Below are 24,473 nucleotides of genomic sequence, written 5' to 3' on the forward strand. Positions count from 1 at the left end.
TTTTCTTTTTTTCTACAGCTTTTAGAACTTACTTTCCACACTGTTAGTTTTATTGTCCCCTGTGCCTATTTGGTGCGTTCTCTTCCCTCCCTTATTGTTTTATTATGATTTTATTAGATTGTAAGCCTATGTGGCAGGGTGCTGCTGTTTTATTCTTTTACTATGTACAGTACCATGTACATTGATGGGGCTATATAAATAAATAATAATAATTTATTTCATTTATATCCCGCCTTTTTTCCTCCTTAAGGAACCCAAGATGGTGTACATAATCCTCCTCCTCCTCCTCCTCATTTTATCCTCACAACAACAATCCTGTAAGGTAGGCTAAGTCTGAGTGGCCCAAAGTCACCCAAGTGAGCTTGCATGGCCGAGTGAGGACTACAACCCAGATCTCCCAACTCCCAGTCCAACACTCTAACCACTACACCACACTGGTACTCACTGATTTAATTTAAGTTAGATTTTTCACTGGTTTTTATTTTTTTATTACATTTTTATACCGCCCAATAGCCAAAGCTCTCTGGGCAGTTCACAAAAATACATCTTCAGCGTGGTGGCCCCCCTCTTATGGAAATTCCCTGCCTGTGGAGGTCAGGCAGGCGATCAACTTTGTACGCCTTTCAGCGCCTCCTGAAAACGGCATTGTTCCAGGAAGCCTTTCCTTAATGACCAGCCACAGTTCACCTTTCATTTTGCTTTTAAAAATCTATTTTAAGGTGGTTTTATTCTGTTTTATTCTTGTACACCACTCCAAAATTTTGAATGGGGAGTGGTATATAAATATTGTAAATAAATAAAATAAAAAATTACTAGCTGTACCCGGCGTAACATACGCCGTTGTAGCATATCTTAAAGTGTATTAATTAAATATCATTGCATTTTATTTATTTATTCATTCACAGCAGGCGAGCGGCCTCCCACCCGGCCGTGCCTCGCTCATGCTCCGGATCGTGGCGCTGCCCTTTGTGGGGGGGAGGGGGAGCGAAGAGGCAGAAAGGGGGTAGGATTACCTTGGAAAGCCCGGAGGAGTTGGGTGAGGGGCTTAGCAACCTGTATCAGCTGACGGTACACATTGTTACTGTTGCTTAGCAACCTGTATCAGCTGAAGCCATTCTAGAATCCATGAAGGCAAAGTGGGCGTGGCAAAACGGTAACATACCTAAGCGTTTTATAGATAGATTTCTAAATAATGATGCAAATCTACTAAACCATGTTAATTTATAACTAGAACAATATTTCTTTTACATTGTCTTACTCTTACAACCAGTCTTTGGATCTATTTCTTGGGCTGTATGTTTTGCAAGACCTCTGTGAGATCTTTCTTATGACAGTAACCATCACATTTTCAATAAGAATAGAGATAACTTATGAGAATAGAGATAACTTAGTAATGGACTATTTTGCCTTTTCCTTTTCTTTCCAGTGTTGATCCTTTCTGCTTTACTCTGCCTTAGGCCAACACCACCCTCACAAAAACAAAGCAGAAAACAAAGATGACAGGCTCACAACTGATGGGTTAAAGCAAAGTCTGACAACTACTGGACAGACTAGAGCAGTTTACCTGAATCAAGGGACATGCCTATGTTTGTTAGGTAGCATGTAAATAGTCACATCTGAGGAATGATCAATCTGGTCAATTTATCAGACAGCAGTGATTCAGTTTAGAGATGTAACTGTATGGCCAGCAAGCTTATATTCAGATGATTTATTAACCAAATTATTCTTTTAGGGTTTATCCATTTTTCAAATCAGAAAAATCTGGTTTTTACCTTTTAATTTTCTTAAATTAAAGAAAATTAATTTCTTTAATTAATTGGGACCACAATACCTGACGGAACGCCTCTCCCGACGTGAATATACCCGGTCACTACATTCAACATCTAAGATCCTCCTCAAGGTGCCTACTCCGAGAGAGGCTCGGAGTGTGGCAATGAGGGACAGGGCCTTTTCAGTGGTGGCCCCCAGACTATGGAACGATCTCCCTGACAAGGCTTGCCTGGCACCAACACTGCTATCTTTCCGGCACCAGGTTAAGACTTTCCTGTTTGCCCAGGCATATGGCAGCACATCTTAATCACCATTTAACATTTAACGGGTTTCAATGCTTTATGTGTGTATGTTTTGTGTTTTAGAATTTTAAATTTTGTATACTTGTTTTTATCTCAATTTTAGAATTTCTGTAAACCGCCCAGAGAGCTCTGGCTATAGGAGCGGTATATAAGTGCAATAAATAAAATAAATAAAATTATCTATTCTGCCCAGCAGCCATCGGCAACCAGGAATTCCATGCAGGAGAGTGGGCTGGCAGAGGAAGAGGAGGAGATCTCTCCATTCCTACTTTGGCAGTCAGCATGGAAACCAAACGGATTGGCAAAGGAGGACGCCCATCCCTCCGTTTTCTCCTGCTCCCGCCAGCCTGTTTGGTAGAACATAGCTTTTAAACTAGCTTCCTAAGAGGCTAGTACCCTGCTTTGCCATGCTGGTCTGAGAGGGCTAATAAAATGCAAGCTAGTTTAAAAAAAGGCAGGCTACTAACTTTTGTGGGTTTATTTATAAGGCTGGATTCGCCCAAGGCCTCCTAGTTGACATCGTTCATCAACCACAGTCCTGAATCCAGCACTGATCATTGTATTGTAAGGGCAAGGGAAACAAAAGGAAAGTAACAAATATGACCTTAAGCCATCCTCAACAACTATCTCCAGCATCATTCAACAATAAGAATCCCTGTATACTAAGGCAACCTTTACAAGGATCAATATTTCTCAGTAATCAGCTACGTTTTCACGCAGCGCATTGTTCAAGTACAGCATTCACTACCACAAGATGTAGTGATGGGCACCAATTTGGATGGCTTTAAAAGGGGGTTGGATAAATTCCTGGAAGAGAAGGTTATCCATGGCTACTAGTCCTGATGGCAAAGTGCAACCTCCAGTGTCAGAGGCAGGAAGCCTGCATACACCAGTTGTTGGGGAACATGGGTGGGAGTGCTGTTGCACCATGTCCTGCTTGTGGGTTCCTGGTCGACCGCTAGTTGGCCACTATGTGAACAGAGTAATGGACTAGATGGATTCTTGCTCTGATCTAGCATAGCTTTTATGTTCTTCTTTGAAAAATGAAATTATTTTTTTCATATTTTAGCATAATGACACATTATATCAATGAGGCTTTCCTCCTCAGCACCACAATTAACCCTGGAACCCTTCAATTAATCATTGTTTCCCATTATGTCTGAGCCAGGAAACTATAACTACCATGTTTGGAACAAGCCAGGATCTTAACCCTAAAACCATGATTTAAGTTTTAACTTTCAAATACTTAAAAGGCTGTCCCACAGAGGAGGGCCAGGATCTCTTCTCGATCCTCCCAAAGTGCAGGACACGGAATAACAGGCTCACGTTAAAGGAAGCCAGATTTCAGATGGACATCAGGAAAAACTTTCTGACTGTTAGAGCAGTACGACAATGGAATCAGTGATCTAGGGAGGTGGTGGGCTCTCCCACACTACAGGCCTTCAAGAGGCAGCTGGACAACCATCTATCAGGGATGCTTTAGGGTGGATTCCTGCATTGAGCAGGGGGTTGGACTTGATGGCCTTGTAGGCCCCTTCCAACTCTGCTATTCTATGATTCTATAAGTTCCTGGTTTGTTCCAAACCCAATAACCATAGTTTCCTGGTTCAGATGTAATGGGAATTGATGGTTCCTGGCTCATCACAGCATGCTGAGGAGGGAGGAGTTAGCATGAGAATGGAGCCACGGGGGCAAATGTCTCATATGATCAACCAAATCAGGCTTCTGCAATGGGGAACCTCAAAATAGTCCCAAGGAAAAAATGTGCTAGCCCAAATGTAACTGATTCAAATGCTAGAATCTTTTATAGTACTTTGCAGCTGGGGGGTCTCCAGTTTTACAGCTGATCCCACAGGCAAGCAAATAACATGCCACCGTTTTTAAATGCTTAATACTCTAACTTGCTGCTTTACGTGGTCTTGGAGAACTTTAGAACCAGTTCCATTTCAGAGAACCTGAAATAATGGCATCATTCCCGCTTCATGCCTGCCTGCACTACATACAGAGAAAGCCATTTTTCTTCAACTTCTCACATGTATAGCATGGTTGGGGCTCAGCTCATTTCATTTATTACATTTCTATACTGCCCCATAGCTGAAGGTAGTTTACAGAAATTAAAAACCATTAAAACACATTATACAAAATACTAAAAGAAAAGTATTTCCATAAAACCACAGACAACATATGCCTAAAACAATCTGTTAAATCATCACATTTATTACATTTTTATCCTGCCCCATAGCCAAAGCTCTCATGCACCATCAGCCATATCTTCTCTGATTCAGCATAAAGCCAACATTGACTGGGGCTCAAAACCTAAATGCTGATTAAGCTCCTGGCAATTCAGCCAGCACAAATCTCAGTCATGAGATTGCTGACCATCTAGTTAACATGCTTATCTGATGCTCAGTGCGACTACACTGCGAAATCTTTCCCTTGTCATTCTGACTGCCCCATGGATTTAGCTGGGATTCCATGAAGGGACTGTGGGGTTTGTGAATTCTTACCAGAAGAACTGTGGACCTGGTTTCACATCACTTTCATTTTCCATATGAAAGAGTTAAGCAAAGCAAACCCAGAAGTTCAAGAACTGCTCGTTTCCATTCGGATTTTAGGTAGGAAGGCCTCTGGGGGGTGCAAGTCACTTGTTATCTAGGTTTCTAAGGGCTTCAATCTTACACAAATGGACTTGGGAATAAGGCACACTGAACTCAAAAGATCTGGCCTCAGCCTATCCATGAAGCCACTAAGTAGAATCAACCAAAGAGATACAAGGAGGAGGACCTACAGAATCAGAGTTGGAAGGGACCCAAGCCCTCCTCCCCTCCTCATCTACAGCTCAACCTGCCAGATGCAACCCACAATGGGCCAAAAGGCAGAAAACAGGTGTCCCGCCGTAAATGCAAAAAGAGCATACAGTTCCAAATGATATTAGCAAGCCAACCAAGATATGCTACAGAAGGGTGAATACAACCCAAAGCTGTTCAATCTTTCCCAATCTAATCAATCAATACACTGACTAAGATAAAAAAACGCATCACTTGAGTCTTCCAAAGTAAACACATGAAGCTGCCCTATGGCAAGGATTGAAATTTTACACGGACATCTCTCTCAAGTTGTGGCAGCCTCTGTTGCCCTAAAGCAAGGGGGGAGAATCCAAGATCTTAGATGCAGGTAAATAGCCCAAGTGAGATACAGCTAAGGCATCAAAATAAACACTGGAAGTTATCGTCATAAACTTGAGTTGGGTTCTGCAAGACTACAGCTGAGCTTGTGTCATTTCAAGAAGTCTTCCTGAACCACTATATCCTGCTCGAGAGAAAATGCACATCGGAATTCTTCCTGTTCTTTTCTGCCTCTGACCTCTGGGATGGGCGGGGGTTGTACACGCCTGTGGAGATGGACATCTGCCTGCATGCAAGGTTAAGGGAGATCTCTGTTCCTCTCCACACATGAGGAGCAGAGCATGACCAGGAACACACATCCTCAGGGCAGGCCATCTAAACAAGAGCTCTATGCAAGTACAGAGGCACCACTAATCTTGCTTACAAGGTGGCCAAGGCAAGTGGGCCTAGCACGCAACCCGGGATGTGTGCCTCAGAACCCTCTGCTTTGGTGCACGCTGTAGCGGAGTTGGAACAGCCCTGTGCACATTTATTTTCTCTTCAAGTCCATGCAAATAGAGGTTAAAGTCAATTTAAATCCAGCAATGTAGTTGGCAGCTTCCTCAAATTATTTCCCAGACTTAGCGTTCGACCCAATGCAATCTGAAAGTAAGGGCTAGTAAAACACAAACAAGCAAGTATCCACAAGAAGTCTTCTGGTTTAACCTAGTTGTCAAAGAATGCTTACTTATGCAACCAAAAATAGTTACTAAAGTAAACAACTACCAGTACAGAATGTAACCTACGAAGCAAGCAAAACGGTGCAGTTTCAAAGACTCCCTGGTGTCTGAACTGGAGTTTTCTGCCAAGAATGCGTATTGCTTCTTATCAGCCAATCCAAAGTTCCTCATGCTTTTTAGCAGACCAAAACACAAAGGAAGCACGTGCCCTTCAGGCTGTCAGCGCATGAACAGCTCCAAAGTCAATAGCATAAACAAGTAAGAAAGGGAAACGCTCTGTCTGCTCCCTACACAGTTCAATAAGACACACTAACTTGCTCCGTTGCCCCTTAAAGCCTGCCCTGCTAGCAAGAACACACGTTCTCTAGAACAGAACGTTTACAACTAACCCTCGCCACAGGAGATCCGCTCATACATACACAATTTTGTATTTGATATTTAGCATGTTAGTCACTCACACCTACAAAGCGAAGTACGTTACAGAGGAGGGTGAAACAGGCTCAATTTATACCTGCAAATAGGAGAGGGTTTGCCTTTTGTCTGAAACAGCTCTCCACGGGTTTCCTGAAATTTCAGCCGTGCGAACATAAACCATGGAAAGAGAAGCCGTGTTGGCATGGTTCAGTCTGTAGGGCCGGCTTTGGACACTGGCTCACAAGTTGGGTTTCTCCTTAGCGCAGCAGCCTCTCCAGCAACATTAGCAGCAACAGGGTATCACTATCTGGTCACCCCAAATAGGTTCCCTAGGTGCTTCCACCCTGCAGATAAACTCTTACAGTTCAGGCAGATCAGTCATTGACTTGGTTCACACAACACAGCTTAATTTACCCACACGGGTTGTGTTGTGTTGTGCCAGGTACCCATGGGTGCCCGGCTTGCCAAGTCATGTAGACCTAGGCAGCAGGGGTTTGAGGGTTAGACAATCCTCAAATAACCCATGGGTTGTTTTAGGGTTATTTGAGGGTTGTCTAACCCTCAAACAACCCCTGCCACAAGGATTTGCATTACACAGCAAGCCGGGTGGCACGCTTGCAACCACATACTACTTACCTGGTTACCCCTGCCTCCACTTCACTTCCCGTCCCACTTCCTTCTGTGTCATGTCTTTTAAGCCTGTGGGCAGGAGCTATCTTATTTGTTACTGACCCAATGTATGGTGCTCTAGAGCAGTGGTTCCCAAAGTGGGCGGTACTGCCCCCTTGGGGGCGGTGGGATTGCATAGGGGGGGGGTTAAGAGGCAAGAGGGTGGCAGGGGGACACTCGAGATGGTCTTTTCCGAGAAGCGCCTCTCCAGAAGGTCTTAAAGCCCAGGGACATTTTTATGGGAGAAGGTAGTTTAGTCCCAAGCCATATAGGGGAAGAATCCACACATGTAATACCGTTTAAGAAGAGTCCTTTGAACGGTGAATTGAAATGTTTCAAAAGCACCAAAATGCTAATGAAGAGACATTTCCCTGCTTGGTGTGCCCCATCACGCCGGCTGCAAAACAGAGGCGTCCGCTCTCTTTTCCCTCCTTCCCTCTGCAAGCCTGCGGCAGGTGCTTTGGATTTTGAATAAATATTCAATTAATTGTTACTGGTTTGAATTTTATTGTTATTATCTTCCTTAGTGGGTCATTGAAAACCGTTATTCTGAATAATTATTTTTATAGGGTAGGGTAGGGGGCACTGGGCATGAGTTTCTGGAACCAAGGGGGCAGTTACCTGAAAAGGTTTGGGAACCACTACTCTAGAGCCTGTTTAGCTGAAAAGTGGAGTACAAATGCTTTTAATAAATAAAGTGCCATGCACAAAACATGAATTTTTCAATGGCTATGATAATACATGCCATGGCACTCATACTCTGTGGGGCAACTGCACCAGAAGGTTATGAAAGTTTACGACATCCAATTGAAATTTTTAGTTCGTAAAACAAGATTGTATATGAACTTGAGGGACAGAGGACAGCACATATCTTGAAAGCACCTGAGTTAAATTACAGGGAAGCTTTTCTGCCTTCTCCCTGAAACTCACCTGTGTTGACTGGATCACAGTAAGATCGTTGATGTAGCAAAAGCCAGCCCCCATGGCAGAGCGGAGTCCAGCAGTCCCAAATGTAAGTCGGCGGCATAGACGGTCTCGTAGTTCCTTATTCCTTCCATTTCGTAACAGGTTTTCAATCTGCTCCTTCGTTTTAGGATTCTGCAAACAAAAGAAGTCATTCTGTTGTGTTTCGCAGACATGGGAGTCAGAATTGGGCAGTGCTCTTGTAGTGTGTTATGCAAGAAGACAAACATTCTGCAAATGGGATCCTGTCAACTCCCAATACAATAGCTTCAACTGGTACAAAACACAGCAGGTAAACTGCTAACCAGTGCACAATATTGACATCATAGTACACTAATACTCAAAGACTGTCCTAGTTGTCAATGGCTTTCCAGGCTCACTTCAAGGAGTTGGCTTTAAAGCCCTAAAAGGCATTGTCCATTGTTTTTAACTTTTGTAAACCGCCCAGAGAGCTTCAGCTATGGGGTGGTATATAAATGTAATAAATAAATAAATAGGGCCTGGCTACCAAAGGACTGCTGGTCTTGCTACAAACCAGTCCTGTAGGTAAAATCTTTTTGAGTATATCCTCTCACAGAGGCCCAAAAGGCTCTCTCTCGTATTGCTCCCAAACTGTGAGATGCTCTCCCTTCAGAGTTGTGACTGCCCCCCGCCACTCTCTCAACTTTGAAAAAGGTATTAAGATGCATCTTTTCAATCTGGCCTTGAAAACTCTACCTGTAACTTGTTCAGCTGTTAATCAAGCTCCAAGTCTAAGGGGGGGGGTCTGTCTGTCTGGTCTCCCCCACCCCAAGATAAATTGATGTTTTCAGCAAGTGGCGGATCGGTCAGGAGTTTTAGCAAGATGCAAAGCATCTGGCCTCAGCTCTCCATATTCTGGTAATCCTCCAGGTTAGACTACTGTAATGAGCAGTATGAGGGGCTGCCATTGAAGACTGCTCAGAAACTGCAGCTGGTGCAGAATGTAATTGCAAGATTATTAACTGGGACTGAGCATTATGTTCATACTATGTCTCTGGCTAAGCCAACTACACTGTCTCCCTTTCTGTGTCTAGGCTTAATTCAAAATGCTGGTTTTGATATTTGAAGTTGTTCATAGCTTAGGACCAGTTTTCTACAGATGCACCTATCCGTACATTATGATTTCTAAAGAATAGCTCCCTATAAGTGCCCCCAATACCTGAGATAAGGCAGGCAGTTACCAGAAAGAGGGCCTTTGGAGTGGTGACATCCCAGTTGTGGAATGCTCTCCCCAGAGAGGTTTGCCTGGTGTCTACTTTGTCCTTTTTCTTTTTTTTTGAATATTGTTTTACCTGCAATTTTACACCTGCTGGTGCTTTTATGCTGCTTTTATACTTCTGTGGCCCTTAGCTTAGTTTTTTTGTATTTACATTTGAACTGTTCTGTTCTTTTTGAAAGCTGGCTTGTGAATATGATTGAGAGGTAGCATAAAAATACTTCTGATGAATAAGAACAGGATGCAAGGGGTCTAGGGTTTAACACCCACACTTCCATACAGATCATAACATGCAGGATCTACTTCCTTCAAAATAAACATGGTGGAAAAACATATATACTTAGGGCATACCAGAGCCACATTCTGAAGCCAGAGATCTGGAAACACAGATAGGTAGGATGTTACCGGAGCACCTTAAATGCCCAGAAGACATATCCTCTGCCCAGGAGGACCCACCCCATAACTGAAGCATTCCGTACATAGACACATTGTCTTTTATAGAGTTTTCACGTGACCTGTTTAATTGCACATTAAAAGGATGACCCAGAACTATGAAAAAACTGAAGCAAGGCCTGAAATTATAAAAATAATAATCAGAAGGCCCTCAACAAGAAAACACTGGATATAGGTGTTTGAGAGTTACACAGTAAAGGCCAAACTAGATGCAAGTTAAATGCATCTTCTACATTTAAACAAACATGCACATTAAATCCAAATAGTAGCTGCGGGGTTGGGGATGGTGAATCCATTTCTCCCCTGCTGCAACCCTGATGAAAATTGCTCCTCTAAAGCTGCTATCTACATTGAGAGGAAATCAGTCACTGTAAGCCTGAGAGTAGAGACTGTCCTGTGTACTTTTTAATTGATCTATAAGCCACTCTTGGGAGCCTTTCCAGCAGAAGATGGTCTTACACTCAAGCCTAATTTGATTCCTGTACGAACAACGTTTAAGCCACATGTTTGGACTATTATACAAATAAGACATTTTTATGCAAATTAGGCAAATTAGTACAAACTGACTTTTTTTTTTTTTTTGAAGAAAGCAACCAACCTGCATTCAGATTTAATTTTTGCATAAATTATTTGGCAAGATGCAGTATAGCAAACGGATAAGACACCTGAGCTGCAGCAGTTGTATGTGGATAAAAGTATAACGGGAGGCCATGAATGAGGGGGGCAACCCTACAAAACACAACAATTTAACTATAAACAATAGAACCACACAGTGCCCACCTACAGCCAAGAGATCTAGAAACTTGCTGCTAAAGGAGACATTGAACTACATGATTACATCTATATCTCACCTTTTCCCTTCTTGCAAGAACCCAAGGTGGCTCAAATGGCCCCTCTCCGCTCCATTTTATCCTCACAACAAATCCCGTGAGGTTCGTTAGGCTGAGAATCAATACAACTGACCTAAAGTCACCCAGTGAGCTTCATGACCAAGTGGGGGCTAGAACCAAAATCTCCCAGTCCAATGCTCTAACCACTACACCACACTGGATGCAGAGACATTGAATTCTGTGTCTTTGTAGTTCAAAATATAATCCTAGACAAGTCCTGGACAATTCCACAACAGGACATTTCTATTGTTCTCCAATTCCTGTGTTGCTTGCCTAACTCTTTACTGAAGATACTGAAGTAGGAACAAACTTAAAAACAGAATTAATCCTCACAAAACAAGTGAGCAACAGGCTCACTAGAAAGCTGCAGTTTCTTACAATTTAGAGTGATTTTTAGTGTCAGAATGACCTATTCAGATCTCGTTTATATTACTAGCTACTACAAAATATCTTATAGAACAAAACATTATACAGTTACCTGGGGAGGAAAAAACTACAGTGTTTTTTTTCTCCAATTAACTAATTCAAATTTCACTCTTCAGATTTTTTCCAACCTGTATATGCATAATTCTGTGGCACCCTGGCTGTGGAATGAGCTCCCTAAGGAGGTTCGCCTGGCATCTACACTATATTCTTTCAGACGCCAGGTGAAGACCTTTTTATTCTCGCAGCATTTTAACAGTCTATAAATTCTATTTTAAATTTGTATTTTAAATTTGTATTTTAAATTTGTATTTCTGCACTGATGCTGATTTTATCCTGGTAGTGCTTTTATATTGTATTTTATATCATGTTTTGTACTGTTAGTTTTATACTTTGAATGGTTTTAATTTTTGTGAACTGCCCAGGGAGCTTCAGCTATTGGGCGGTATAAAAATGCAATAAATAAATAAATTATTCTCATACAGGTGTCCCAAGGGCACATATATAAAGCACCAGCCTAGTAATCTATTCCAAACATAGTCACTAAATGTTAAAAGCAAGACAGAACCTGTCTGTCTGGAGATGGAGAAAATTCCAAGACGACTTCTAAAAGCCTTGCACACATAATAACATTTGTTCTGCAAGATTCTCTAAATAGGGTATATAATCAGAGCAACATGCACAAGATACAAGTTATCACTTTCAAGTATCCGCCAGAACTTGGAGTTGGCTGGCTGACAGTGCAAAATGATCTGGAGTGCAATTTGTACTACATAATAAAACCAGCACATTTTGATTATGTATAATTACTGAACAATATGCATGTATAATGGAGCACAGGCTGGATCTCAAGTTGTTCTCCACAGCGTGCAGGGTAAACCACACTCCTCAGCAGAGGTTTAAAAAAGGCAATGGAATCTAAAGTCTCAAGGGTGAGTGAGCAACACTGACATTTACCACAAAGAGGTCAGCCAGCTCCTAGGTCCAGCAACTATCAGGCACCGATCAGCTTTTGGAGATTGAATATTCCATATTTCAAAAAGAAGGGTAGCCAGGGGGCCACTTTTGACATAAAAGACATTTCAGCAGATTCAGAGAAAACCCTGAAAGACACAGGAGAAGCTTAATAAGTTTCATTTCCTGTTAAGACCAAGGTAGCTATGCAGCACTATGGAACTGAATACCAACATATGATTCTGCAAATCATTTGCGCGCTAGCCAGATCCTGTTGACATCAGTGAGGTTTCTCACAGTAAAGTCATGTTATGATTACATCTTAATACACTGTATCACATTTCCATTAAATCAGAGGATTTGGATCCAACAAAATTTACTGCTGCTGAAGCCAATGGTGATAAAATAAATTAAAATCAAAACACTCCAAGACAAGTGTCATGATGTGTAGGCAATGCCCTGAGTTGGCACAACCCTTGAGACAACAGCCTGTAGGGTGGGGTGGGGGGATGTCACTAAAATCACCATGAGAGAAATAACTCTTAAAAGCCAACATTTCCTCCAATATGGTAACTTTGCCCATGTCTGAAAATCTGCAATTTCAGACACACATCGCCCTCCATTCCCCACCAAATACAGAAATTGTCCATCATAGCTAAACCCCTCAACCCACATAACAAACACAAATAACTAGAAAATAGTTATAGGGTCATTTTCGGTTCAGGAGAAAGTACACGTTTCAGTGGGGGTAACACACATATTTTTGCTTTTATCATCACATCTTAACTAACCCAATGCACAGTGCAATTCTACGCATGTCTACTCAGAAGTAAACCCATCAAGTTCAATGGGGTTTACTTCCAGGACTGTGTGCATAGGACTGCGGCCTCCGACTACTAGCAATAAGAAGCCAATATTTCTATTCAGAGTTTGGTTTTATGTGACTATTTTACAGAATACCAATACATTTTACATGTCTGCTCAAATAGTAAAATATTTTTATTATGCCACTAAACCACTTAATTGAATTTTAAGCACTTTTAAAATGCAAAAAAAAAAAAAGACGCAAAGTTTTGAATACATGGAAACAGGTATGGAAAAATATTTTGAAGTCCAAAATGCCTCTGCAAAGGCAGTTGGTAGCAGGAGGGAGGGGGCTCTCAGCTGGAGCTGGACCCAGGCATGATGGAGAGGTGCCTGGCTGCTGCTTCCTCCCTCATTGGTGGCCTCTGCAGAGGCAGTTGGTAGCAGGAGGGAGGGGGCTCTCAGCTGGAGCTGGACCCAGGCACAATGGAGAGGTGCCTGGCTGCTGCTTCCTCCCTCACTGGTGGCCTCTGCAGAGACAGTTGGGAGCAGGAGGAAGGAGGGCTCTCAGCTGGAGCTGGACCCAGGCATGATGGAGAGGTGCCTGGCTGCAGCTTCCTCCCTCACTGGTGGCCTCTGCAGAGACAGTTGGTAGCAGGAGGAAGGAGGGCTCTCAGCTGGAGCTGGACCCAGGCACGATGGAGAGATGCCTTGCTGCTGCTTCCTCCCTCATTGGTGGCCTCTGCAGAGACAGTTGGTAGTAGGAGGAAGGAGGGCTCTCAGCTAGAGCTGGACCTAGGCACGATGGTGAGGTGCCTGGCTGCTGCTTCCTTCCTCATTGGTGGCCTCTGCAGAGACAGTTGGTAGCAGGAGGGAGGATGCTAACCTATACTGCATGCTAACCTATAAGTCTCCAGGGTCCAGAGCTTTGCTGATCTTGCTGTAAGGAAAGGCAAGTGACTGGTGAACGTACAGCTTCTGGTGGCACCACTCAAGATGAACTCAACTCTTTCTCAGGTCATTCCTCTTCATGTTTCTATTGCCTTTCTGCTTCTCCGTTGATTATGAGAAGGAATCCCTGGCCCATGATCCAGATTGGGATAACTGCAAATTAATGGAGGGGCCCAGGCTGAAGGACCTATATTTTGTAGTCCATGAAGGGTGCAACTGAAGCCCTTAAAAGATCACTAACTGTTCTGATATTACTCACTTCCGCTTCCATTCACTCTGGCATAGTATGGGTGTTTGAATTATCTTCCTCCCACCCCTAAGAGTCAATATGCGATATCTTCTTGCTTGCTGTCTGTCCAGTTGTCTATTTGTGCTCTCCCCACACTTTGCTTATCTTTCTTCCAATTCCTCTTTCCTTGACTTTTCTTTTACTTTCTATTTCTCTCCTCTCCAGGCCCTCCTCCAGGTCTCCTTCTAATTGTTCCTTCCTTGCATCTCCATTCCATCTCCTTCCTCCCTTCTGGCACTCTGCTTTCTCCCTGAGGACCATTTACGTGGCCCACGTCTCTCCTGGTCTTTCTCCTTTCTAAATGTTTCCATGCAGATTGAAAATAAACTTTATTGCTGGATTCCAGAGAACAGTGTAGCCTATTCCCTACACCTAAGAGGTTTTTGGCATCCCCGCCACCACCACAAAACAACAGCAGCACCCCTCAACCACATGGCACACCACTTTTGAAACAGAGGTTTCTCTTGCTAGAAATCATGCTCATGTCATCTCACATGGAAGTTTGCCCTCCCCACCCCTGTCATTGAAAGCATGGAGAGGACACTGTGCACATCTTAAAGGCACTCTGTCTTTTATATATCATGCACAAGGGAAGGGAAGGACGGGGAGCTTAAAAAAAATTAAGGTCCACTAGAAAACCTTCATGTTTAGAGTAAGTACAGCTCCAACTGTCAGATACCAGGAACAAGTGGAGGACAACAGTTTTCACGTTCCATTTGGGATCTTTGAGAGGTATCTGGTTTATTTATTATATATTTATTAAATTTATATACCGCCCCATAGCTGAAGCTCTCTGGACGGTTTACAAAAGTTAAAAACAGTGAACATTAAAAAAGCATACAAAATTTAAAACCATCCAAAATATAAAAACAACAGTATAAAGAATGCTGTAAAGAATGTTGTAAAGAATGCTGAATTACTTGGGCCTTTGGTCTAATCTGACCAGACACAGAGGAGGGCCAGGATTTCTTCTCGATCCTCACAGAGTGTAGGACACGGAATAATGGGCTCAAGTTAAAGGAAGCCAGATTCCAGCTGGACATCAGGAAAAACTTCCTGACGGTTAGAGCAGTACGACAATGGAACCAGTTACCTAGGGAGGTTGTGGCCTCTCTCACACTAGAGGCCTTCAAGAGGCAGCTGGACAGCCATCTGTCAGGGATGCTTTAGGGTGGATTCCTGCATGAGGGACGGGTTGGACTCGATGGCCTTATAGGCCCCTTCCAACTCTACTATTCTATGATTCTATGATTCTATGCCATCAATACTCTGAGTCTACACATCTTTGCATGGAATTGAGTTCCAGTGATTTCAATGGAATATAATTTTAAGAAGATGTGCTTAAGGTAACTAATTTAGAGACCTGTAAACTTATCAAATAAGGACACCTTTGGGATTTCTGATATTTGCAGCACCAGGCAAGGTCAAACTACAGTTTCAACAGTTAAATGACTTGTGAGAATTGGTGAAAGAGCAGCAAGCTCTTGAATTGTTTACCTTCACCATTATCAGGCTGGTGGACTAACAAAGTGAGACTTTTCCAGGTGTTGTTCTAATCAACTTAACAGGTGTACAGCAATTTAGTAATGAAGGTCAAGTTCTAAGATCCATAACGTCACAAACTGTAATCCACAGCTAGCCGAAGTCAGTCGCAGACCTCCATACTAATGAGACTACTAAAATAACTCCAGTCAACATGTTATTTTCAACTAAGGGATGCTGCAATAAAACAATGTTAAACCAGTAACTAATTCCATAGAAAGAGAAAAATCTATACCTAGAATCAACATACAACCAATTTGGCATACTGAGAGAATAACACCAGATTTTGGACTGTGATAAAGTACCTGTTTTGACTGCTACAGCATCTACTCAGTTCACTTTTCGGCTGCTTTGTGGCAATGCTATATACATCCAAATTCCTCTGATATGAGAAACCATTTCTTTACAGTTCTACTACTTTATCAACCAATGCAACTAAGGCATCTGGTGACCAAGTTTTGCAAATCTTCTTCCCACCAACCTGGCTCCAATTGGAGCTGTTTGTACCCAGCAATTCCACAATTGAATTATGCACACATGGAACTGAGTTTTGGGCCCAGAACAAAGCATCCGAGGACTCAACATTTTCATTTTTAAAAAGGAGGAAGTGTCTAATGTGGTTACAAAAGCAGCCTAGAAAGCAAACCTGGTGAAACTACAAGAAAGGGGATGAAACAGGATTTCCAGTGGCTAGGGGATGGAGCTTTGTACCTGCAGGCCAAAGGCTAAAAAAAAAGCAAATTTGCTTTTTTAAAAAACTGCAAACTATGGCTGATATCAATAATTTAAAAAGGCTAAATCAGTCAGGTCTGCATAGAATTTGTGGAGAATTCAGGTTCTTTATGAGGGGGGTATATAGATTTGGTTAAACAAGTAAGCAGAGTTTGGGGTAAAAAATACTTATGACTTTAGGACAGCCTTCCTCAACCTGGGGTGCTCCAGATGTGTTGGACTGCATCTCCCAGAATGCCCCAGCCAGATGGCTGGGGCATTCTGGGAGTTGTAGTCCAACACATCTGGAGCACCCCAGGTTGAGGAAGGCTGCTTTAGGATGACAGCAGGCAAATCATTCCCACAAACTGCCTATCACCCTGCTTCTGGGTGGTTAAAGTTCTGTGCATTTGCTGAAGTTGGCTGTTCACATGAAGGATGAAATGGGCAAAGATGTTTTTAAACGGTTGAGAAATGCAGGCACAGCACTGACCGCTCCCTGCACCCCAATTGCCAATTCACAAACACCGAAGTTCTCAAAAACTAGCTAGCAGAAGTGTAGTACCATTATCATCATGTTTCTTTCTTTAAGATGTGGGCAATTTCAAGCAATTCATTGCAGGGCAGATGGATGAATCATGGGCAGCAGGAAATTAACCTTGGCTGAACTCCACTATTATCTAAGAATTCATGCTGCTTTCATCATGATCACCACAGCCTGACAAAAGAAAGTCTTGCATCACCAAAAAGCTTCCTACTATACAGCTTGACAGTGTGCCTTAATTTAGAGATCTACAAGCAAAACAAAGTTTAATTTCACCTCTAAGCTCTATTTGGAACATAGGAAGGATAGAAGGCATACATTAATATTTGTAAAGTGGATAACAAAATAGAAAGGGGGCAGTGACGGTATAGTTCTCTAAAGGTAGTATTCACAAAGAGAAGGTAAGCAGTACCTTCTCTTTGTGTTTTAAAATTTTAAATTTTGTATACTTGTTTTTATTTCAATTTTAGAATTTCTGTAAACCGCCCAGAGAGCTCTGGCTATGAGGGCGGTGTATAAGTTTAATAAATAAATAAATAAATAATACTTGAAAACTGTCCTTTTGCAAAGATCTGCTGCTTGTTTTATCATTCACTCACTAGCTTGATCTTTTTAAAAACTTTATAATTTTGACAAAAGATAGTTTGAAAAGGGATCAGCAACACTTTGGAATGACAGATAAACAGATAATATATGAACATGCTCCTTCACCTCAGTTCACAGGGCTCTTGCAGCATTTTGTTTTGTTTTATGAGACGTATTACTCTTTTATTTCTACAAAAACATGTATTATAATGGATAATTCATTCTTATTTTTATATTTAAAAAAAGGAACCAGCAATTTATGTTCCACTCAATTAAGCAAGATTCTACCCAAGAGATGGAGGAAGTGATCTAGTTCAAGAGCTTGGTAGAAGCAAAACAGGGGCTTCAGTTATTTGTTACCTCCAAATCCAAGTACCTGAGCAGAAGTTTCCCTCTTCTTTGGACAAATACTGAACCACCAAAACAAAGGCATAAATTGCTGCTCTTTAGGGAAATTATCCTTCACAAGTGGCAGAAGGAAATAAATTTCTTCCTTACTATACTGTTCGCTTGAAATTGTAGCTGCTTTTTTCATGGTACAACATACGGCAGACTATTTTATCTATTTATGCCTCATCACTCCAGATTTGTTTTGAGGCTGTTCACAACTGCAGAGGACTGGACTGAGTAGAGGGCTGGACTAGATTACCTCCAATATCCCTTCCCAACCTATGACTCTATGAACAACTGCACTCAGAAAAAATATAAAATGATCAAAGATGAGAACTACCATCACCAAACAAAATAAAATACCCACTAAAAAACACAAGAGCACCAGCCCAAGTCCCAAAACCTGAAGGAACGAGTTTCCTTTGCATTTCCAAGAACGAACAAGACAACGCACTGACACACATCCTCTGGCAACTTATTCTTCAGCCTTGGGGCCATGGTCCCCAAAAAGAGCCCTTATTGCCGTTCTAATATTGCTTGATTACGGAATCTTGAATGGGAACCGGACCCCTGATCTTAAGAGGGAAAGAAGGAAAGGCAGGTAGGAGACTACAAAGGGCTTTAAAGGTCAATAGCAGCACTCTGAATAGACCCCAGATGATAACTAGAAGTCAGAGCGTCTGCCTGCCAGTGCAAGGTTGGTAGACCAGCTTGGAGGCTGCATCCCTGTGTTACCGCGCCAGCTTCCCCACCCATAAGAACATAAGAAGAGCCCTGATGCTGGATCAGACCAAGGGTCCATCTAGTCCAGCACTCTGTTCACACAGTGGCCAACCAGCTGTCAACCGGGGACCAACAAAGCAGGACCTGGTACAACAGCACCCTCCCACCCATGTTCCCCAGCACACAGGCTTATAGCCTCAAATACTAGAGATAGCACACAACCATCAGGGCTAGTCACCATTGATAGCATTTGCCTCCAGGAATTTATCCACCCCCCTTTTAAAGCCATCCAGATTGGTGGCCATCACTGTATCTTGTGATAGTGAGTTCCACAATCCAACTATGTGCTGTGTGAAGCCATGCAGCTCTTAATTGCACACTTTACTTCTGTCCCAGGTCCTGTATATCTTTTCGCCAGAACAACACCATCATCTCTAGTCTGAAATCACTGGACCCACACAATCAGACTTTTGCAACCCAGACAAGTTGGAAGAAGTCTTTCAGTGCAGTTTCAAAGGCATCCACTCAAATACCTCTTTTTAACAGAGAAAAGCATACTGTGGTTATACACAATTATTTGATCAATTAGATATCTGAAATGGTCAACTTCACAGTAATTGTTCATTTTGATTTATATTTAAAATTGGTAAGTGATCTATTCATCTCAACATTCCAAGGATCACCGAGAAGTAAGGGCTGATAAAGATGAGGTGGACCTGTATTTTTCCATTCCCTGGAAAGTTTCCACAGTAGGTGTAGAATTTTAAAGCTAATAGAGGAGCTGATCTCAGCTCTACTGGAAAACAATTTAAAAAAATGTGCCTTTACTATGTAGATTCAGTGAACAATCCTGATGAGACTCCTATAATTTATTTTATTTATTTTAAAAAACATTTATATCCCACCCTATATCTCAAGGATCTCAGAGTGGTGTACAGATACAATTCTGAAACAAATTAAACCATTAATATGTTAAAACCAATATGAAATTCTAAAACCGTAAAATCCAATTAAAACAAGAGAGTGTGCAGGCTAGTGGATTTCGCCATCAAGGGCTTTGTTAAAAAGGCATGTCTTAATCTGGCACCAAAATAAAGCCAGTGCTAGTGCCAGTCAGGCCTCCGGGGAGAGGGCATTCCACAGCCAGGGTGCCACAACAGAGAAAGCCCTCTCCTATGTCCCACAATAGCGTACATCTCAAATCAACGTTATGACTAGAATGTTATAACCCAGCAATACAACCCCAGTCCCTCATTGGGCTAATCCCTTTAACAGAGTGCCCATGACTTATTGGCGAAGAAATTTTTGTCCAATTATCTATACATTTATACGCCCAAGAATTAGATGTACCCTGAATAAGGTTCATCTCCTCCCAACTACAGTTCATTTAGCCAGCACAAACTTCCAAGAGAGTCTTATAGCGAATTATAGCAGCAGTCAAGCACTTCAAAAGACAGCTGCAAATTGTAAAGTGCATTCAGTTGTGTTTCTTTTACATGTTAATGAGTTGCTGACTGGATCAGCCAGTGGAACAGAAATCAACATGTCAAAGATAGGACAGAGGATCACTTGAACCAGAACGCAGGGAGTTCATGCAAGAGAAATCTAAGGTCTTGTTAAAATAAGTGCGCACATGAGCTACATCCATTCTTTACATCAAGAACCAGGACTGCAAGGGTTTTAGTATGGAGTTAATGTGGGATTTTTCTGCCAAGTGCGGGAAAGACACTTGAGCTAACCAGACAGCAACAAACATAAGATCGCTTACCCTGGGCCTAGGGTCTAGTTCTAAGACTTACAGCCTTCTGCTTATGTTACTCTGTAAAGCATCATGTGCATTCAACCTGCTATAAATAATAAAGCTCACTGTATTCAACAAGGCATATTCCCTGATAAGCGCACATATGATTGCAGCTTTGGAGGGTGGGGGATATGTTTGCTTGTTTATCCCCTCACCAACCAAAATTAAATACAATGAAGTTTGCTTCTACATCCAGATAACCAACAGGAGAACTTTTCAGTGAAATATACAACCTAATATTTTTCTGCCCAAATTAAATGCCTGATTAATGCTTCCACCCTATTACAATCACTATACATATCCATCCTACTTCTCTCAATGCAAATAATGCATACTCTATATGCACAGATGAATTAGCAATTTATTGCAAATAGCAGGCATGCTCCCACCCCACCCTGATCTGAATGTGGGCAGTGGCACAGGCAAAGAGTTAAAGCTACCCTCCTTTTTCCATAGCCTCAAACCAGTTTAAAAGGGGCTCGCATCAGCTATTTATTTAAAAGAAAAAGAGCAAGGCCTGAACATTTAGCCTTGAAATCCAGTGTTTCTAGGCTGACTCCAACTATCTGGGAAACTCAGTCACCTGCCTGTTGTACAGACTCCATAAATCAGCCTTCCCCAACCTGGTGCCCTCCAGATATGTAGGGCTGCAACTCCCATAATTCCCAGCTAGCACAGTCAATAGGAATTATGGAAGTTGCGGTTCAATGCATCTGAAGGGCACCCGGTTGGGGAAGGTTGCTTGTAAATTATAAACTGCCCTACAATGGTATTGAAAGCTCTTTTTACCCCAATTCTAAGTTTTCAAACACTGGTACAGACCTTGGTTGTTCCATGTATTGTTCTGTCTGCTTCATAAAACCATCATCAGCTTATCTACCAAATCCCTCAGCAGACTTGCATTGTGCCTGAATTAGGTGTTAGTTGGGAACAGCAAGTGGCCTTCATACATCAAGTATTCAAGCATAAAAGTCTTCCAGGATAAACATAACCACATATGTACAATGTAAAATCTCTTGTGCAAAACTCTAGTCAATGGAAAACTTTTCCAATTAGGCCAGTTTAAAAACCACAAGAAAGGAAATGCCTCAATAACTATTCACTCAGATTATATCAAGGAGACTGCTTGAACAAGTTTTCTTTTTCCCCTTTGAGGAATGATATGAACCTGTGTTTCTGGCTAGACAATTGACAGTACATTTCATAACAAAATCACAGCTGTCGAGGCCCTGGGATTCCCCCCGCCCCACCATACCTACAAACAGACACCATCAGGCTGCATGGATCTATAGTATGGGGACTGTATATTCCTATTGCCTCATATCACAGTTAAATGTGAGAGCCATCCACCAAGCAACGGGGGTTCACCCAGCAGCAGAGGAAACGAAGTTACAGAGCAGCAGCATGGCGCGCTCCCAGCGGCTCCTCAGTTCCCAGGATCTTCGGTGGGAACTGCTGCAGCATTCAAACAGCATGAAGCCCTTCCTTCCTGACTTAAATCCATCTTGAAGAAACTGACGAGAAAGTGTTAGAAGCTGAACTAGGCCTTTGCTAGACCAGGCTATATCCTGGGGTAATACCCGGGATCATCCCTGTGCATCCAGATGACACACAGGAGATCCCAGGCTCAGGCAGGGATCAACCCTCCCTGGCCCCAGGATATAGCCTACCCCTTCAAGGCCGTTTTCTCCCGCTGTCTCGGGACCACGAGCATCTGGCCCGTTTTCGTGGAGCCGGGAGCCCTGCGCCCATCAAGGCTAAGGTGAGAGGAGCAGGGAAACCCTTTTTTTTAAAAAAAACCCAACACCTTACCTTGGTGCACGAGCATTCGTGCGCTTTGTTCCTTTAAAAAAAAAAATTAAATGGTGGGCACAATGCCTCTCCTCCAGAGGTCGCCGCACCTGATGTGTAAATGAGGGCAACATCCTGCGATACTCACAGCACGGGATCTCCCCTCCTCCTTCATGGATTTACTGGTAGGCCTCAATCTATGATTCTATGGCCCTGTTCAGAAGACACCTTAAACCCCGGCTTTAACCACAGTAAAGCTTTTTGCCTTATCCACTATGGTTAAAGCCATGGTTTAAGGTGTCTTCTGAACAGGGCCTATGATTGTCAGTAAACAAAAGAGAGCAAAGCAGTAGTGATCTTCCAGGGTGATATATATACTTTTGCAGAAACAAGATATAAATCCTGGCTAAGAAAAGATCAATTTCTCTATTTCGAGCTGGCATATCTCCAGATAGGCACATTCGTTTCATTTGCATGCCTTCATCTGTTCCTAGAACAAGACTACAATGTATCCATACACAACACTTTAACAAAATCCTAACCCCCAAATCAGCTGGCTTGAGGGGGTTAGGATGGGGTAGGTGAGTCATCTCACTCAATGCCCCTCAGGACCACTCTGCCCACTATCACATAATACTGTCTTGAGTCCCATTTTTCTTCATACAAAGGCAAGGCACAAATAAAATAAATACCTTGATCGAAGTTAGGGCAACCTGTGGCCCTCCAAATCTTTTGGCCTAAAACTTCCTTCAACCCTAGCCAATTGTAAGAGATCATGGAAGTTCTAGGTCGAAACATCTGGAGGGCTATAAGTTGTTCACCCTTGCCATAGTCTAAACTTTTATATCCAAACATGAGGAATGTCAAAGAACCTGCATGTTTCTTCTTTACTATACTGGATTCGGCCACGTTACACAGCTGGATCCACAGCCCAATTAAGCAGAAGTAATTCCGTTTAAATTGGGCTGTGAATCTAGCCATTTGTGATTTCCAATAATTCAAGACAAATTCAGAATGTGGGCAATTACATTTGCGTAGGATAGGAAGTTGTGGTACCAAGTGGAAGGCTCCTAAAGCTACCAATGAAGAGATAGCTATTCCGTCATTCCTTCTTTTTTAATAATATATTAGTTTTATATTTTTTAATCAATTGTATTTTATGGTGTTTTGCATTTTTGTTGTACCCCGCCTCAACCCAGAGGGAGAGGTGGGTAACAAAAATATATTACCTTAACGGATCTTATTCTGGGGGGGGGGGGGGAATGGAAGAAATAGTGGGGAAACACAAGGTGGGCTCAAATTGAAGACGACACCTGGACTCTATCCCCCATAAAATTCTATGAATGAAGCAGGCCGTATTCACAATAAAAGTTTTGACTGGAAACACCTTCTTTGTCCACCTAGTCCAGAATTGACTACCCTGACAACAGCATCTCTCCAGGGTTTCAGGCAGAAGTCTCTCTCGCCACTTGCTACATGAACCTGGAATCTGCTCCATGCAAAGCACACACTCTACCACTGAACTGCTGCTGCTCCCAGCACCATCCATTGCATCCCAAATGCAGGCAATGCTTTCTCTTCTCCTCACCTATACATTTGGTGGCAGACATTATTAATCATTTCCCATATCCCACCCCAGAGGCAGCTGCTGACTAAAATACCTCATAAGCCAATCTGCAACATCAGCAAGCTACACAGATAATGCAGTATTGATGCATGCTCATTGTTACCAGAAAGAGCTGCAGAACCTGGGTACAATTAATTTTAATTTTACATGTGGGGGCTCAGGTGCTGCCTGTCTCTGTGCAAAATCCAACATTAACAAAGGAACCAAAAGCAAGCAACGGCTCACAGCATGCCAAATACATCACCAACCAATATTCCCTGCTGGAAATGATAAAATGTAAACACCACAGAGAATGTAATTCCGTAATGCTGTTCTACTGTATGCAAAAAAGAAATGTTTTAGCATTAGGAAGACGCAGTATAGAAAATCACCTCACTATAAGAATACCCGCCCAGAGAGCTTCGGCTATTGGGCGGTATAAAAATGTAATAAATAAATAAATAAATAAATACCCAGTTATCTAAACATTTAAATTCACACTAACTGGCAGCAACAGAGTGGTTTTAATGAATACTGATTCATCAGGCTTGTCTGCCATTACCAAAAGCAGCTAGGCAATGTTTCCAATTTGTATTGAAGTATATGCTGTCTTTAGAGCTTATTTGAAAGGGAGTGATACCAAAATGTCCTCCTTCCTTAATGGGGGAAACGCATTCATAGTCTCACCTCCCAGATCCTAAATTTGCTTCTAATATTGGCTTCTGTTTCTTTTCGTGCTAAAACAACAACACTGTTTTACACAGAACCTTTCCATTGAGTGAATTCCAGAGACAACTCCTGTCAATCCCATATTACA

General features: G+C 42.3%; 1 protein-coding gene across 1 annotated transcript in view; it reads right to left on the reverse strand.

Moving 5' to 3' along the window:
• The window catches only part of PGM2L1 (phosphoglucomutase 2 like 1), a 47,394-nt gene that overhangs the window by 21,454 nt on the left and 1,467 nt on the right, over nt 1-24,473 (reverse strand). The window contains exon 2 of the mRNA XM_063127245.1: nt 7,930-8,097. Within this exon, the coding sequence (XP_062983315.1) occupies nt 7,930-8,097 (168 nt within the window). The remainder of the gene's footprint in view (nt 1-7,929; nt 8,098-24,473) is intronic.

Source organism: Elgaria multicarinata, chromosome 5 (genome assembly GCF_023053635.1).
Source record: "Elgaria multicarinata webbii isolate HBS135686 ecotype San Diego chromosome 5, rElgMul1.1.pri, whole genome shotgun sequence".
In the NCBI taxonomy this organism is placed as follows: domain Eukaryota; kingdom Metazoa; phylum Chordata; class Lepidosauria; order Squamata; family Anguidae; genus Elgaria; species Elgaria multicarinata.